Source organism: Hibiscus syriacus, unplaced genomic scaffold (genome assembly GCF_006381635.1).
Source record: "Hibiscus syriacus cultivar Baekdansim isolate YM2019G1 unplaced genomic scaffold, ASM638163v2 tig00004355_pilon, whole genome shotgun sequence".
Classification (NCBI taxonomy): domain Eukaryota; kingdom Viridiplantae; phylum Streptophyta; class Magnoliopsida; order Malvales; family Malvaceae; genus Hibiscus; species Hibiscus syriacus.
The window spans coordinates 958,899-978,190 of NW_024062011.1; the positions used below are offsets into that span (position 1 = coordinate 958,899).

The 19,292-nt window shown below is 34.9% G+C and overlaps 1 protein-coding gene across 1 annotated transcript; it reads right to left on the bottom strand.

The window, feature by feature from the left end:
- Positions 1-4,791: 4,791 nt before the first annotated feature.
- On the bottom strand, positions 4,792-17,385 carry LOC120193873 (WD repeat-containing protein 48-like). The gene is made up of 19 exons (XM_039196300.1): positions 17,147-17,385; positions 16,453-16,566; positions 15,169-15,327; positions 14,745-14,810; positions 14,574-14,663; positions 14,083-14,388; positions 13,824-13,921; positions 13,316-13,351; positions 13,094-13,217; positions 8,553-8,789; positions 8,041-8,136; positions 7,872-7,937; positions 7,674-7,712; positions 7,447-7,581; positions 6,974-7,335; positions 6,384-6,477; positions 5,807-5,995; positions 5,484-5,602; positions 4,792-5,266 (listed from the first exon to the last, which is right to left on the bottom strand). Exons 2-18 carry the CDS (start codon positions 16,549-16,551, stop codon positions 5,504-5,506), a joined length of 2,295 nt encoding a protein of 764 aa, XP_039052231.1. The 5' UTR covers positions 16,552-16,566; positions 17,147-17,385; the 3' UTR covers positions 4,792-5,266; positions 5,484-5,503.
- Positions 17,386-19,292: the final 1,907 nt, after the last annotated feature.

A 19,292-nucleotide genomic window follows, 5' to 3' on the forward strand; every position in this document is an offset into this window, starting at 1 on the left:
TTTTACCATGCTTTTGATGCAGAGAAGCAGGTTGTGGTGCAAGCTCTGCATTAAAACCAGATTGAAACCTAGAGCCGAGATCACTCTTTCTCACTTTTATGATTGAATGTTCAATTATCGGGTTCTTAAATCATTGAATTTTTTTATTGTACTATGTTATTTAAAATTCAAATTGTAGTGGGACATGTAATTACATAAACAAATTGTTAGAAAACAAACAAATATGAATATTTTAATTTATGTTTTTTTTGAATTTTTTTTAAAAAAATTGGATTCGGATCCGAATATTCGGATCGAATAACATCCGATATCCGATAATGCACAACCCTAATTAAAATAACATTAAAATAACATCAAACAAGCCTAAAACATGTAAATAAACTGACACATGGACTAACATTTTATTTCCTAAAGCACTCTTATATTCATTCATTCATAAACGGTTTGTTTTTTCACAGTGCCCCGCCACAATATTTTCTTGTAGCTTCTCTGCTGTCAATGGTTCTGCAGTAACTGCCCATCGGCGGCGGCCCGACAGTTGCACCACCGTATCTTCTTTCAGCTTCTTCGCTGTCAATGGTGTTGGGATATCCACACCTGGAAGGCAGTGGTTTATCAGCTTCCTTTAAGTACTCCATGGCAGTGCCAATATCACTTGTTGGTTGGCTAAGATTATTAGACCCACCGTGATTTGGCTTAGTCCATGAACCGCCGCCGGTTTCAGTGGTCCCGATTGGTGTCTGGCGCCAATATGTTGCGCTGAGAGGACCGAACTTGTTTGGTCGGCTAGCTTGGTTTTGGACTTTGGTAAGGAAATCCTCAACTTGTGGCGGACGTTCGTGAACCGGACTCGAAGGCCGGTTGACCCATTTCTCGTCGGAATGATGCCGAACAGGACTCAAACTCGAAGGACGGCCGTTCCACTTCTCTTCCACACGGTACCGAACCGGACTAGAAGGCTTAGTCCATTTCTCTTCAACATGATACCCAACAGGACTAGATGGTCGGTTCCATTTATCCTCGGCGTGATACCAAACCGGACTCGAGCTCTTCCGCCATTTTTCTGGGCTTAAGGGCCTATTGATCGGCTTGCGCTCAACATGACCGTAGTCTCTCGCCGTGTCAACTCTTATAGGAGCGCTTTGCTTGTATTCGGCCACATAAGTCCGCACCTCCACGACGTCGGTTTTCGTAACGTAATACTCGGTTTTGCCGGTCGGAGTAGTGTACGACTTGACCGGGTTCCTCCTCCCTCTGGAATCAATGTACACATGCTGGCACTTATGATCGGAATCATAACTTGTTTTGCTCCACCCATCGGCGCCGCCTCGCGGAACAGCGCCGCTGTTGTAGGTCGTGTAGCTGCCCCGGTAAGTGTAACCATATCCGTCCATTGTTTTTTTTTCTTTCTAAAACTCTTTGGACTTCTCTTTCTTACTTATAAAAGATATTTGAAGGTCTCTTTATATAGGAAAATTTTGGTGTTTCTTTAGCTTGAATGACGAAGGAGACAATAACATCATCAATTTGAGGATCCTATGCTATGCCATACACTTCGAGAATCCCTGGTTTTTTCCATTGAGGAAATTATTTCAAGAATTAGATTCGTTTCATTTTCTCTGTTCTCTCCGCTAATCCATTGATCTGCTCCAATAATACCATGTTCATGTCCTTTCCTTCACAAATGTTCTTTCTTCCCCTTCGAAACCAAAGCCAAAAAGCCATTATTAAGCAAATTAATGAAGACAAAAAGCAATAAATAAACATGTAGTCTGTAAAGAAATTTAATAGATATGCAAACTGGGAAAATATTATAAGTAAATGATTGCATCCCACATTTTGTCAACTAAAACCTGACTGATATTTTCTCGAGAACCAAATAGACAATAATCAAAGAAAAAGAAGGGATAACAAGAAATCTATGGAATGTAAAATCTGAGCAGCGTATTTTAACTTCCTCTCCATTTGAACTCTCCTTCTCTCCGTTTGCTTAACGGCGATCTTTCTTTCCATCCTCGACAAGTTACGTACAATCCGCTCTCAACATCTCGGCTTGGAACCTTCATTTCTCCTTTTCAACAAATACTACGCCTCTGATATTTTCTCTATTATCCTCTTCAGCCACTCTCCCTTTTCTCCTCTCGTCGTCACTCTCTCCCGGACTCACCGGAATAGCCGCTCTCGTAAAAGACCGTTCTTGATCAAACAAGCTCTCCAGCATCATACCTTCTCTCTCCTTCTGTGAAACGGGTAACAACATACATTCCAGTTCAAGAGGCGATGAAATCTGATAGAAGACATAGGTTCCTTAAACGAGAGGGAAAGAAAAGGAACAGAAGGAGAATTTTCAAAAGAAGTCCCAACATCATTTTCTTCACCAGGAGTCCCCATCCCTCCTACCGTACCCGTCGCAGTCGACGGAGTCGTCTTTGCTGAAGACTTAACTGACCTGAGATGACGAGGTGACAGAAGAAGAATTGAACTTATTTATATCAAGATTGGCAAACAAAAAATGGCAGAGAGCGAAGATGGGTGTGAAAGATGGTCAAAAGGACGGTCAAACGGTACCAGGTTGGAGGTTAACGCGCCACGTTAGTTTTCTGTTGCCCACAGTAACATCCGTTAACGTTGGTGATCAAATTTCTACGTTACTGATCAATTTATTACTTTTAAAACTTAACTAGATAAAACGAAAATGTACTCAAATATACTGATCATTTGAGTAGTTTACCCTTTAAAAAATTATATGTTATCATAAAGTATTATTGCCAGACATCATTCTTGTAAAGTTTAGTTATGGGATAAGAATTAAAGAATTGTATTTATAATTAAGATAAATTATACGTTCAGTACCAATATTATTAATTTTAGTTTGTTTTAGTACATAAGTTTCTAATTTTTTTTAAATTAATATCTAACGTTTAGTTTTTGTTACATTTTAGTACCGTTAAAAATTTAATGTTAAGTTTTGAAAAAAAAATGAAAGTTTAAGTACTAAAATAAATCAAAATTGATATTTTAAATACTAAACGCTTTAAATTTTTAACGATAGATATTAAAATAAAATAAAAGCTAACATTAGATATAATTTTAAAAATTATAGTAAAGACTTAAATTACCCTATAATTACTTACGGCCTTTTTTCATGGTTTTCAGAACCGGACCGGTTAACGAACCGGTCATGCTACCGGTTTACTGGTTCAACCGGTCGAACCGATTCGACCGGTCGGAAGAACCGGACGACGTCATAATTATTTAAAAAATTAAATAAAAATACCAAAAATATTTAATAAAAAATAATTTTTTATATCACAAGTCATATTCAAAGCAAGTCATAACATATATAAGTTAAAAACCATAAAATCAATTGAAACAAAATGATTCAAATTAACTACAACATAATATTTAAGGTAAAACATATTAAATAATAAATATAATTATATAACTATAATTAAAAAATAAATTTGGGGTTAAAAAAATCATAACAAAATGATATTGTTTGGTTTAATATTTTAAAAAAAAACAATCCCACATGGCTAAGAAACATAGAAGAGCATCCCAAAAGTCTAAAGAGTAAAAATATGAGAACAAAACAATCTCACATTGCTAAGAAACATAGAAGCGTATCACAACTAACTTCTATAAATAATAGAGGTAATTTGGCATTCAAAATCATGGAGCCTTTTGGTGAGCATTGAGTGAACTATTCTTTCACTTCAATCAAGCTCGAATTTTAGGCTTCAATCGAGCTTCTAATTTTTATTTGAGTTCAAGCCTTTTTGAGTTCAAGTTTCAATATTATATTTCGAGTATGAGTTGAACTTGATAATTTTTAGCTTGTGAGTTTTGAGTTGAGCTTACTTTTAAAGTTTTCAAGTTCGAGTCGAGCTCAGCAATACTCGAGTTCGACTTGGCTCGTTAACAAACGACGTTGTTTGGTTTAATTTTTTTAAAAAAAAAACAAAAATCCCGGTTTTTTCCGGTTTTCAGCCGATCCTGTTCGAACGGTTTAACGGTTTTGGCCGGTTCACTAATAGCGGTTCAACCGGTTTAGATTAAACCGGAATAAACAACGATTCCCGATTGAACCGGCCGATCCGATTTTCAAAACAGAGCCTTTTTTTTCCAAACCCGAATTAGACTCTTTCTACATGAAGTCGACAAAAAGGAATGGTTTCCAAGTAAATAGCGTGTTAATTACTTTCTGCAGGTTGATAGCTTTAAGATAAGATTGTTGATGCTCTTTTGATATTTTGTTGATCAGACTCGGATTTCTACCGACACTAAATGAGAGATCAGAGGCTGTCGGAGTTTGATCGGTGAGTTTTGTTCCGAGAGTATTAATATTTCGTTTTCTCTTATTATAGTTTAGTGTTCATAAGTTACGATTTTCATTCTCTTTATACAACTGAGCTCTTATTCAATTTATAATTTTTTTATTATCACTCTTTGTTTGTTTCAATTAATTCTCACCGGTTCATTGAATTTTCAAATATTTTGATACAAAATAATCGATTCAATTAGACCAACAATCCACTCACGTGCTCCATATCCATACCTAACAATAAAAGCTTTCTCAAACCTATACCCCAACTTTGAAGTTATGAATTGGCTGCCACGTAAATATGTTGTTATATCCAATGTCTTTTCATGATATTGGTAATGTTGCTTGTATATTAGATCATCCCAATATGATGTTCGAATTTTGAATTTAGTCTTTATATTCTAGCTTGCATAATATGTAATGTTGATCCAATTTAGAAGAAAAAGATCTAGAAAATCAAGACAAAATAACACAAATTAATTGTCCTTTTATTTCCAGGTGAAAAAATAAGAGGAAAAAGGAAACACACTTGGTAACAATAGTTTCTATTATATCTCCCTCACAGTACAAACCTACAGAGCTTTCGACATCATATACCCTACTTTTTGCACGAACTTCACCTTCAGCTGATTGTCCCCCGGAGTTTACATATTGTTCTGCCGCTTGCATTTCGACCCTACAGCTTTTTCTCAGATGTACGGTGAAAGCACGCACGACACAGAGACCAAAACTTTACGATAGCATCTGATTGACTTCGAAAACATTATTGATGATCGTCTTGATGAAGACTGGAGAATGCCCCCAGCTTGAAAACCAGTAGTCTTCCCAAATATACAAGGATCCAGCATATGCTTCTGATATAGGCAACCTCAGATGAACAAAATACAATTCCAAACACTTTACAACAGTATGACTCCGATGTCCCGAAACAAACATGCTGGCACCCAACAGATAAGAAAGGGTACAGTTCAAATTCTGTACGATGGACATAATTTCGGTAAAAACTAAATTAAAACTGATATTAATAATCAACTTACACCGAACCTGTTCTAACAGACCCAATTCAATAAACTAAGCCAATTTCGGCCCTGATGTCTGTTCTGACCAACTTTTGCACAGCAATAGTTAAAAGCAATACAGGTAAGTTAGCCACTCACCTGCTCCCAGAAGTCAATAAAGTCACCTGCCCTGAACCACTCTATAATTCAGTACCAAGTCTTCAGGTTTCTTCCAAATGTAAGCCCGCACAGTAGCTAAGCTCATGTCTGGAGATAAGACCTGGAACATAAAGTAGCAATCGAATGACTGGTCATCACAGCAGGATTGAAGTTGAACTAAACAAGTCGGAATGAAAAATTTTAGTATGTTGATTTGAAACATCACACGGTAAGAGGAAAATGATGAAATAAACTATAGCTTTGAAAAAGGGATCAAGGCTCTTAAGCTGATGGCAGGATAAAATCTAATATGTGATTTACTTGCCTGATTATTGCATAAAATCTCAACAGAAGGCCGAAGCTTTGTCCTAGGTTTCAATCCAGATCGAAAAGATCCATCTCCAATAGCTGAATGCTGCAATTGTCCTCCAAGTGTAGGAACAAATGACCCACCAGTATTTGCGGTATCAATTGGTTTGTCAAGCACCATCTTTTCTATGACATAATTAACAACCTACATAACCGTATAGGAGAGAACATACATTACAATAGGAAAAAATAAAATATTGATATACAAATACTGTATAGGACAAACTGTTCAGCATTAATATACATTGCTAGCAAACAAGCCCTCAAGAAAGCTAATACAGAAAACTATTCAAATTTGTTGATGTATTGTGTCAGCTAAAACAACGTAAAGATACTATCGATGTATATGTATCCTAAAATAGTATTTTCATTAACTAAACATTCTTTTAGCCCTTTTGCAGTCCATGAGCATGAAACAGATTCTAGGGTACTAACCCAGTCGATCTAAATTTTTATAGAATCAAACATTTGCTACTTTCTATAATCACATGTAATGCTAAAAAAGGACCCACAGAAATACCAAACAGGCATACCTTATGTATTCTCAATATACGAGGTGCACTTAACTTCCCTTGAGTGAGGATCTGAACAGCAGTACCTTCACATGGATGAAGGTAGAAGCTGCACCTGAAAATAAACATATTGAAAATACTATCAACATTTTATACTAATAACATAATATTGATATATTGCCACAAATCTAACGGTACTGATATTGAGCTTGAAATCAGGATAATTGCAGAATTCTGACTAGGTCATCATGCACCTTCCAAGCTGATAATACTCATCAAAGGGAGTGTAAAACCTTAGGAACAGTTAAAGAGAGACCCAGACCTCTTCGGTTTTGATAAAATTTTGACTTAGGTTTATTACTCCATTTGTCCTTTAAATAAGGATAAAAATGTTCAACAAAGGAAATAAATTAACTAAAATAAAATCATATTGGGAAACCTATGAAATCAACTGAAATAGAACCGCAATTGAGAAACTTAGGCCTTGATTAGAGAACCAAAATTAGTGCCCTTTCCTAACATTGCCTCAGCACATGTATGCAGTTCCTCCAAAACTTGTTACTTAACATTAAATTAAGCAAAGGAAAGTTTAATGAGGTCACAGAAGTTACTTGGTGTTTTCTCGTGGTGGTAACCGATTGTTTAAAACACAATCCAAAACCCACCAAGGGAAGTCCTTTTCATCCTCAGTTCCATCCAATTCAGTAATTTTCTTTCTCCAAGGACCTCCTTGGGAACCCTGAGTGATAATTGATGGAGGGGAACCTGTGGAAAACTCAAAAGGAGGGTGGACCACGGAGTCATTTTCAGCATTTCCATCTACCTCAATTCTTGGATGAACAAGAATTCTTGCAGTACTATCTTTTCCTGATAAAACATCTCCATTAGCTGAAGCCTGGGAACCAAGTCTTTGCCTTCTTTTGGTCAGCCAATGAGCCAACAGACCTTTAAGGGTTTCACGAGCTAGATTAACCTGTAAAGACAAGTCAACACCAGATGCACATTATAATCAAAGGGTTCTTGAACCACTTCTCACAGGTATATATGTCTTGATTGTCAAAATCAATAGAAAAAAAATTAAAACCTTATCATCCTCAGGCTTGCCAATTATGTTTAGATCAGCAGAATACATCTCCGCAGAAAAGCATTGGGGTGTGTCTAAATGAACAGACAAGCTTCCAAGACGGGTATCCACCGTGAACCATGCCGGAATGCTTACCTAGATTGGTTTCGAAAAGATAAAAAGTAAATTCCTTGAGAACGGAAGTATTGTCTTCAACTGATATAATTTCAAATGAGCAGCTATCTCACCATCTCAAACAACTGCTCTTTTTTCTCGTCAAATGAAACCTGGACAGTGAAATTGAAAGAATAGATAAATACATTCAATAAATAATATAACCATATATACGCAAGTGTCTACGTGTACCAAATTTGTAAGTGAAGCAAAGTGCAAGCCAATTCTACTCAATGAACAAGGACAGAAAAAGGAAACAAAACCTAGTTCACCTGTCCATAGTCCTCGATCACAACACCCCTGGTTATCTCCCAGAGCTTTACGGAACCAGCAGTATCCTGTCAAAGAATAATAATAATAATAATAATGATAGTAGTAGTAATAATAATTTCCCCAAAAAAATATCTTTGAAACCACAAATATGAGTACAACCATATTTACCTTAGTCAATACATGCCTTCTGTTATTTAAAATTTCATGCTGAACTATTGCTGGAGTTCCAGGAATGGAAAAGATTGGTTCTTTATAAACTGCAGCCTGAATAAATGACAACGGCAGCACAGGAAAGGGATAAGAGAAAATGTTACAACAAATTCCAGACATTCAAACTTTGAAGAGGTATCAATAACAAAGCACATTTTGATTATGAAAATAAAACCCAATATTTGTTTTTTCCCTTGGGGTTAGGTGAGTGAAGAACAAATGAATAGAACCACTAACAACTAAATGAGCAGGAAAAATTCACAACAATTAAAGTGTATAAAGAAAAGAAATGCTACTACAATGCAGAGTTCGTATATTTCATGATACTTGACACAAATTAATAAACAAGAGAAAAGAAGGATGCATGATACAAAAGTTATTATGGAACAAGGTGATTGCAGTAAACAATAACATACAAACATATATATTATTTAATCCACATCTTACAGAAGCACACAAATTATACTTACAGGGGTAGACCCTTCTAAGGAAATTCTCGCCCTTGAAAAAGATAAGTTTCCAGCCAAGAACGAACCACCTCTTTGAAAGACCTTCTGAGGATTTTGTCCTTCAGCAGGCCATCTATGAACTGAAGAATCTGTCGTTGCAACCCATATACTATCATCATGCAATGCCAACTGCAAAATTGGGTGTTCCTTTGTGCAAAGCAAAAGACTCTCTCTTGTTGTCAAGTCTGTCAAATATAACTAAAGCACGTGCAAAAAGTAAGTGCAAGTTGAGAGTTAAAGGTAGTTATTGGAAGTTACGTACAAGGATGTCAAGAATTGCCAAGATCACATGGTAAAAAGGCTTGGAAATATTGCATTTGTTTGATATCAGAATGATTCAGACACTAAGTCTTAACATTACCTTTCTTTGAGCTTAAGTTGCAGCATTTTATTTGTTTTCTGTTTCATTCATTTTAGAATGACATACATTCGCAGATAGTTTCATAAGAATTTGATGCTAGGAACCATATTTAACTTTTTTTTATAAGACGGAAACATATTTACTTGAGTTTGTTTTATTTTATTAGGTTTTTATTCATTGCCTAGGAGTAGTTTAAGTCAATTTTGGAGTTTCCTACTAATCCATGTCTTTGTAGGAAAATTATCTACAGATGAGCATGATCTAATTTTTTTTATAGAAATAGGGAAGGCCTCATTAAAAAACCCCTTCTTGACCTCCATGTTACTACAATAACATGAAGGTATTGGAAGGAGGAAAAGAGTGCCTTGAAATTTATTAATATCAGAATAATACAAAGCCTTATCCTAGGTAGCTTCTGTTACAACATAAGACTTAAGAATCCCACAAAGAACATAAATAATCATCTGAATAGCAGAACTACCTAACTTATACCCTATTAATCATCCTATACCTTCTTTAGCTAATGTATTAGCTTCACAATTAGCAGCTCTCAAAATATGCCTAACAATAACATTTCTACTCTCCACTACGGCAGGAATGTCTTCCACCAAAGACTGGAACATAGGAGTACATAAAGCTGGATTTTTAATCCATTTCAGAGCAGTTAGGGAATCCAATTCGAGGATGACCCTTGGAAATGAAGCCAAAGCTTTCTCGTCCATAAATAACAACCCTCTTTTGATAGCCAACAACTCTGCAAGAATAGGAGGGCCACCCCCAATTTTCTCAGAAAACGAACCATGTTGCAGCCCTTCAGAATCCCTTATCAAGCCACCTATGCCTCCTTTATCCCAGTCCTTGGACATCGCACCATCAACATTTAACTTAACTAAACCTGAGGGGGGAGGAATCCAGCAGGTGGAAGAAAGACTACCCTTCTTCCTTCTTACCCCCAAATCAGCAAGTCTAACATCACCCACAAGAGAATCGAAGTGGATCTGAACATCTTTAAATCTCGCAACAAACCATGATGCAATCCTAAAACGAACAAGGAAGAACAATAACGGACCATCCACCTTTCCTTTCCCAAAAATAATTTCATTTCTGCACTTCCAAATCGACCACAACACCGCCCTAAGGATGAACTTCCAAATGGTGGAGTTCGGGACTAGATCATCCCAAACAATTATGAAATCCGACAGTGTCCGAGGAGCAACAAAAGATACATTCCATGATGATAAGAATCTACTCCACAAACACCTTACAACCTCGCAATGTACAAAAATATGAGAAACCGATTTCACACACTTACCGCACAACGGACAAGAGGAGTCTTCAATTCCTATTACTCCTCGCTTTATTAATTCCTCTCTAACTGCCACTCTCTGGTGAGCAGCCTGCCAGACAAAGGTTTCCACCCTTGGAGGAGCAACCCCTGCCCATACAATGCTGTCCCAAATGCCTTCATATACCTCATTACCAGCCCAATCAAAACAACACTTAACACAAGATTTAGCTGAAAAACAGCCCTCCCCATTCCCTGTCCAAACCCAGCAGTCTTCTTGCAAGGATGATAGAGATGTAGTATTCAACAAGGACATAAGCTGCAACCACTGTTCAACCTCCCAGTCCACTAGATTCCTTCTCAATCTTATATCCCAACAACACCCGGAAGGAGAATTGTCTCTAAATTTTGCAACTTTACCATCTTTATTCATTGATAGAGCAAAAATCCTAGGGAACCTAACTTTTAAAGGAATCGAAACCAACCAAGAATCCTGCCAAAATTGCACTGACTCACCGTTCCCCATCTTCAAACATAAGTTCTTCCTCAGACAGTCCCCGAAATCATCATCAAAAAAGAAATTGTTTAAAATTCCCTTCCAAATCCAAGAAGCCCGAGAGGACAATGAGTTCGCAGTCAAGAACGAATTAAATTCAATATTATACACACAACAAACCACCTTTTTCCACCACGAGTCCTCCGTAGCAAATTTTCATACCCATTTACCCAAAAGAGCTCTATTTAGAAGCATCAAATTCGGAATTCCCAATCCCCCCAACCTCTTCGACTTGCAAACCAGTTTCCAATTCACCCAATGAATATTCCTCTTCTCAGACGAACCCCCCGAAAGGAAGGCAGCCATAATTGAATTCAATTCCTTCACCACACCCACTGGAATTCTAAAAAGAGAAAGAAAATATGTGGGAAGAGAACACGACTGACTTTACTAAAACTGCCCTTCTAGCTAGAGATAGGGAATTAACCTTCCAACTAGTCAATTTTGAATGAAATCTTTGAACAATTGGCTCCCATAAGGTTGCAGAATTCCTCTTGGACCCCAACGGTAAACCTAAGTAATCTGTTGGAAAAAGACCCACTGAACAACCGATTTCATTAGCCCAGCCTGCTAACACGTCCGGTTCAACATTAATACCAAAGATTTTACTATTAGATAAATTCAATTGCAAACCCATCAACAATTCAAAAATTAGCAACACCCTTCTAACATTCTTCAAGTCTCGGACAGAAGCCTTACTAAAGATAATCTGGTCATTCGCAAATTGCAAATGTGACAGCATAAATAACCTCTCTTGATTTCCTAACTCGAAGCCTGAAAATAGTCTTTTTTTCCACTGCTTTAGCCAGCATCAAATGTAGCAACTCTCCAACCAAATTAAACAACATTGGAGATAACTAGCAGCCCTGTCGAAGTCCTCGTAATGTTTGAAATTTTTCTGTAGGTGTCCCATTAACTAAAACTGAAATTGTTGTTATAGACACGCATTGATTAATCCAAGAAGACCACTTAACCCCAAACCCCATCTTACACATTATTTTCATCAAAATAGACTAATCTACCGAATCATATGCTCTTTTAAAATCTACTTTGAACACTACCCCCTTCAAACCCTTTTTCCTCCAATAGTCGATACCCTCATTTGCAATAAACGAACAATCCATAATTTGTCTCCCCGGAATAAATGCAAATTGTGAGGGGCTTATTATTTCATTAACGCAAAGACTCAACCTTCTAGCTAGTACCTTAGATAGGATTTTATATAACCCTCCAACAAGGCTAATAGGCCTAAAATCTTATAGCCCCTCCGAATTCACTCTCTTAGGAATAAGAGAGATAAAAGAATGATTCACCTCCGAGTCTCATTCCTTCCCTTAGTGAAACTCCCTAAAAAACACCACCAAGTCCTCTTTTAAATTCCCCCAATTAAAAACCCCAAATTCAAACCATCGGGGCCAGGTGCTTTGTTGCTATCCGAATGAGCAATTGCATCCCATATTTCCTCTTCCGAAAATGTATTTTCAAGAACCCTGTTTTGATCTATTGAGAGTCTTAAAAACTCAAAATCCAAATCTTCAACAACCAAGGTATCCTTTTGATTAAACACCCCACCCCTTTAAAGAAATCCTCCATTGAGTTCTTGATTAAAATAGGATCCGAAATAACATCACTGTTTACTTTTAGAGTATTAATCTTGTTCATCCTTCCTCTAGCTCCTGCACTTTGGTGGAAAAATCTTGTATTCATATCTCCTTCCAAGCTCCACTTCATTCTTGATTTCTGATGCCAAATCGATTCTTCTTTCTTATACAAATCCCATAATTCTTTCTTCGCTTCCACTAAATGCTTCATAGACACCGATGAACTACCTTGTTGCAAATCCAATTCCATCATCTGAACAACTTATGAGAACTATAAGAACTGTTAACCAACCCTTGTCCTAATGCTTAGGTGTGAAGCCAAGATCACTTATTATTCGTCTTATCTCTAATTACCAACCTTGAATACTTCCAATAAATCCAAATACCACTAATATAAATTCGTTATCGAATTAAATCCTTAAACCTTAATTTACCAGTTACAAATACTGCTAAAATTATCAGCATAGCCCAGGATTATCTTTCTATATCTTTTATTAGTTCCATCCAATATCAACCTATACAAATAATTAGAACCCTAATTATTCTAATAATTTACAATCCATTAATCTCAATAAATCCTAAAATACTATAAGCCAATTGCCCTGTATCAACACAGGTTTCTTGGAAAATTCTACGTCAAAGCATTCGCAAAACGATAAAGAATTATGCTGATAAGGTTTGGTATGAATATGTACTCACAGAACGATCTCTACTACCACCACTATAAACATGAGTAAACGTCGGGGTGCTTGCAAGTGCCCAAACAGAATCTGTATGCACAGCATATGAATGCACGCAACGCTGCTGACCAAGATCCCATAGTCTACAGCATAAAATTATAACAATTTAAAAGGCAAGTTCTTTTCTTTTTTTATTGTTGAAAATTACATGTGGTTATGCAACAGTGAAAATCGCACATACCTGATCATGGAATCAGAGGAGCCCGATAAACAATACCTGGGAGAATACAAAATGTCTATCAAACTTTTCACCAATATAATAAATAAATAACAGAAGAACATAGAGAGAAACAAATAAAAGGATTCGCCAAAAGTCGATCAAGGGAAGAACCTAATATGGTCAAATAAGCATACACCCCAATTTGACTTAACTTACAAAACAAAAGTGAACATTTACACATGAAGCCATGATATGGTTTAGACTTTAGTCTCTACACTCATTGTTCTCAAAATATTTTGCAGCATAGGACTGCTGAAAAGGGGGAAATTTTTTTTTCTGAATTTCCAAAATTTTCCTGCCAACTAGTTTCCCCACTGCTACACAAGTGTTCAGCAGTTACAAGAGAAAATAATCAGATGAACATAGCGCATCTTCTAAGGCAAACTAAAGCACCATAATTGTAAGGCCTCCAACTAAATCAAGCTAATACTATATTAAAGACTATGGATCTAAAAATTCATATAGCAACCTGCCAGTAGAATCCAGAAGCAGAGCCCTAACATTGTCCGTATGCCCTCTCAACTTCATAGTCTTCGAGCCTGTTCTCGGGTCCCAAACACGCACAACCTATATAAATTGTGAAAGGTAACTAAAATTGCAACTGAAATTGATAGGAAAAACAAATGACCAACAAAACAAAGGGCATGACCATCTCTGGCAATATGTCATAGGGGGGGAGAAACATGATATTTTCATAAAATCTGACTTCAGAAAGAAGCAAAACTTACCTTCTCAGTTCCACCAGATACAAGAAGGGATCCACTATCATTCATTGCTAATGCATAGACCGACTCTTTATGGCCTTTGGCAGCAATGGGGACATATCCATGACATTGAGTTGTGTGAGCAGTAAGACCGTTATTCGAGCTAATTGTTCGCAAACTTGATATGGGTAATGAATTTGAAGAACCACTGATACCATTGGAACAATCATCTTCCATTAAATCACTAGACTTTGAGACTGGAGTGACTGAAGCTTCAATATCCCATACAAAAACCTCCCCCCCAAGCCCCCCGGAGGCAACCACATTTTTCTAAAATATTAAAAAAGAATCAGAAAGTGACTTCTATTTCTATAATATTAAAAATCAAGCCTTGATGGACAACTTAAGCAGCCAAATTAAACATGAAACGAAATTAGCAATATTACATTGACATGAGCATTTCATCCATGCAGCTAATAAAATCCAAAGAAAATTTGATATAGGAATCAAATTACATTTTTTTCAGCTGCAGCTAGACATGTAACATAGTCCGAGTGTTGGCGAAGTGTCCTGATACAAGTCCCATCAGCCAAGCAATTCCATGTCTGGCGTATCACATGGAAAGAACACTTGTTTAACAAATTAAAAAGAGAACAGCTACATGTCATATACCAATTAATAAAAACCTTCAAAGTGGTGTCTGATGAGCAGGAAACAAGTGTATTTTCACCGGCAATTACAGTATCATTTACCTGCACAAAGAAATTCTCAATCATAATTTACACAATTACAGGGATGTACGTTATATAAGATAATTAGATGGTGAATTTAACAAAGTGAAGTAAAAGAAGACAAAAATACTCTCAACATTCAAATTGACTATAAATGTAATTGAAGTGCAACATGAATACTTGCTCTAGGTGTTACTTTTGGTGAGCAGGTGGGTTAATAAGATAATCATATTGATAATAAATCAAGATACTTGCATTGTAGCATACCAACAGATTAATAATTAAATTATCATATCCTTCCAACAAAAAGTTAGCAATAAAAAGAAACTGTCTAAAGTATAGTGGTCATGCAGATGCTCAGAGAAAAAAAAGAAGGTACCCAATCAACATGTGACTCAAATGTAGCAGAACAAGTGGCAGCATCTTCTCCCAGTGCCCATCTCTTAAGAGTGCCATCACGGCTTCCAGTGAAGAGATAGTTGCACCCATTAGAGACAGATGACTTTAGCACAGCCAAACAATTTATGCCAGCAGAATGCTGCAAATATATATACACATATCAAAGTAGAGAAACATCAGCGCCTAGATTCAACACCCAAAATAAAGTGATACAATGATGAACTAGTCTACAATTCAAGATAATTACTTTTATAATTGAGAATATAAAGCAAATCACAAGCAAAGTTATCCAAGCTTATTGTGAACATGATGGCCCTATATTAATGTATAATGATAGAAGTATGGATAATATAAAGAATTAGTTACTGGAAACACATACCATTACTTCTACAGCATCTAGGGTTCCTCAAACAATGTGATATCTTACACTTGGAACAACCTAGCCCTTCCCTCTTTTGCTAAGATACAATTTTTTTTTGGGTGAATTATGGCCAATCCAAAGGATAAAAAGCATTCAATAATGAGACTAGAAAAGCTGTATCTTGGAAAAGGATGTTTGCAAGCTCCAAACCCAAATAGATTTCAGATACAGTAAGTTTATCATCATAGAAGATATACAATAAGAAGAATTTCTTACTCAATTTGATGAAAAACACATATAGCAATGAATTGTAAACCTAAACATGTAAAGGAAAAAGAAATAAAAAATACTTAAATGACTATTCTATGGATCATTATAAGTTTGAGAGCCTCCTTCAGGAATGCATACAATTAAAGAAATATATAAATAAAATATAGAAAGATTTTGTTTATTATATTAGGTTTGCTTTACTCTATTATAAGTAATAAAAACACAGCAAAAAACAGAGAACAGAATGAAGCAGCAGAAGTGGTGCACTTGTCGCCTTCTCCAAAAACTTCAAAAGCAAGTGCCTTAGAAAGCTTCCCGTTCCTCGCTCCGCCCCTAACTCTAGAGACGTTTTTCATGCGCTCATAAGCGCTCTGGGTCTTAGGCGCACCTAGATGCGCATTTTAAAACTAAGTAAACACCGATAATAAAAAAAAGCAACATCACAGTGAAAAACACAAATAAACAATTAGAATCCTAATAACATGAGTATTCAAATTCCTCAAGATTTCCAAATACCGAGGAAGCCATATTGTTCACTTCAAAAGGGAAAATAATTATATGCAGAAAATACAAAAAGATTAAAAAAAGAGAGGAAAACATACACACACAGAGAGACACACAAAAAAACTTCACCTTTGTGTCATCAGAATCATTCAATACATATGTCAGCCTCTTTTCTTTACGTGGGCGGCTAGAATTAGAATTGTTCCCAGCACTGGGCACTCGATGCATTGCAGCCAGTGACCCCTAGATAAAAAGTGAAATGAAAAATATATATGTCATTGCCCCCTAAATATTTGAATATCAAAAGGATATATTAAGTAAGAATATCCAGCATCATGCAATAAAAAATCATCAACAATAAAAATAATAATAATAATAATAATATATAACTATTGAAATTTACCAAAGAATACAGAATTATCTACCATTTTAAAAATAAAAATCTTTCCACGTGATTTTGCAGAAACTGATTGAATATACACAATTAAACTCTCATTAAAATCATGTTTCAACTAAAAACGCAAGTATTGCAACTAAAATTTGAATTCTGCTCTTAATCGAACATGATTTCTAAAATTGCGATGAACCCGATGAAAATTCAGCCAAAACTTAACCAAAGTTTTCAAACAAGATAAATTAGCATTAAAAAAATCATACGTATAAGCAAGCTATCCGCAAAAAAGGAAAATCTAACCAAAAATAAGTCAACTAAAGAAATACACAGATAAGCAAACCAAAAAATATGGCAGAGAGCTCGTGAATTCAATGATCGGAGGAAAAAACAAAATGAGAAAAAAAAAAGTGAGGAGACTAAACTTTGAACTTACCGAGACAGTAGTTTGAAGAAGAAATCGAGGGTCGATTGAAATTAAACAGTGATAATAAGGGAGAGCTTAATTAAACCCTAGAATATTTTAGTGCGTCTCGGAATTTGATTATTTTATTTATTTATTTCGTTTGCGTTGAAAGAGCTATGAGCAGAAGAAACAGAGATTTAGGCGAAGAGATGATCATTAAATAAATAAATAAATTGAGGAGGAAAAAAAATACTCTTCTCGTAAAAACTGAACTTGAAAGTCAAAAGTGGAAGGTGGGGAAAAATAGGAGTGGGAATGGTTTATCGGTGTTGTGGAAAAACAGGTCCAACGACGCCGTTTAAGAAACCTCAAGACTTTTTGTAGGAGATAATTACTATACATGTTTCATGCCCCGCCCGAGGATTTCGATTAGTAATGCTGATCTTCAAAGTGTTAATTAAAAAGGCTAAAGTATACTTATGATTTTTTAAGTATAGGGTATTATTTTGTTGAGTACTTCAATTATTAAAAGTTATAAAATTATCATTTAATTATAGAGTTTTATTCTTTTGAGTTTTTCGACTATTAAAAATTATAAAATAATTAACCAACTATTGATATATTCCAAAATCATTATTTTTGGTTAAAAATTAAAGACAATTTAAATTGGATATTAACTTATTAACTAGAAGACCATGAAATTTGATCATAGAATCTCAAGCGGTTATATAGCTAAAATGATTTTGAGATTAATTTTTATCATATCTCATTTAGCATGTTAACGTCTAACTCAAACGAGCGTCAATTTATTAACAAAAAATGAAAAAAAAATAGAAAATATAAACAGTCAGATGATCATTTTGTAACTTTAAATAATTAGGGGACTCGATAATTTAATAGTCTATAGTCAAAGGATCATTTTGTAACTTTTGATAATTTGAGACTCAACAAAACAATATTTTATAGTCAATTGACTATTTGTGAACATTATCCTAATTAAAAACAAGTAGGTAAAATAAATAGGAGTAAACTAAATATATAGTAATTAGGGTCAACCCTAGGCCCGAGCAGGAGAGGAGCCCGCCCATAACCTAAAAATTAAAGATATTCTTATTATAATATTTTTTTTCTTAATTTTTGGTAATAAATTTTAAAAAATATTAAATAAAATAATAGTACCTATAAATTTATTAAAGTATCAATTGTTGTTGTTGTATTTTTATATTAACATTAATAAACTATATTAACATTAATAAACTGTTTAACTTTCTATAAAATTCTAATTCAATATTTTTTTCTCAAAATTAAAAAAAAATCAATTAATTTTGTATTTCATATTTCATAGTTCCTCTAAAAATTATTACTCTCACTATTTAATTTCTCATATTTATCACAAATACAAAGTCACAATTATTTATCATCAACTGTAATGCTTAAATCATATTGAAGATTTTTCTTAAAATTATAGGTATATCATGTTTTCAAATTATTTCTTTTGATTTTTATATATTCTCATATTCTATATTAAATCATTCTTTTATTTTCAAATGTTATGTTACATATTGAGAAAAATATGTTGAAAATCATTGATGTTGACACTATCATCGATGATTTTGCATAAAAAATACTTGAATGCAATATTTTTAATAAGTATTTGTATGCTTAAATATGTTTTTTGACATTTTTGTTATTGTAATGAATTATTTTTTGTTTAATTTAATAAAAAATAATAAAAAATTATATTACATTTTTTAATTTCTTTTAAATTAGAGGTCATTTTTTTTATTTTCCTATCGAACCAAAAAAATAGTTAGGACCGACCCTGATAGTCATTACCTATTTCTATAGTTTAGTTTTGGTTAACTAAATATTTATTTTTCAAAACCATATTCGATATTTGTAGACAACCGTTTTTGATCGGGTTTTATATCATTATAATTTATTTATTATTATTATTAATATATATTTTTCATTTTTTTGTTTATAGGTCCAACAAGGATCCAACCACCACCATTATCTCATAACTTCACCCCACTATTCCACTAAACCACTACCCCACAATATGCGCCCACCTAAAACTTCCACTTCATAACTTGGAATATCCAAAGCAGTGGGATATATAAGTAAACCCCAGGTCATATTTGTTAGGGGGGAAGGGGGAATATGCACAAA

Bases quoted from the DNA above. Each gene is read 5' to 3' on its own strand.
- LOC120193873 (XM_039196300.1), bottom strand. From the start codon at position 16,551: ATGCATCGAGTGCCCAGTGCTGGGAACAATTCTAATTCTAGCCGCCCA. The intron at 13,352-13,823 runs GTTGCTATATGA...GTATTCTCCCAG, and splicing joins CTTCTGGATTCTACTGGCAG to GTATTGTTTATCGGGCTCCT. The intron at 8,790-13,093 runs GTGAGTACATAT...CACGTGCTTTAG, and splicing joins GTGGTAGTAGAGATCGTTCT to TTATATTTGACAGACTTGAC.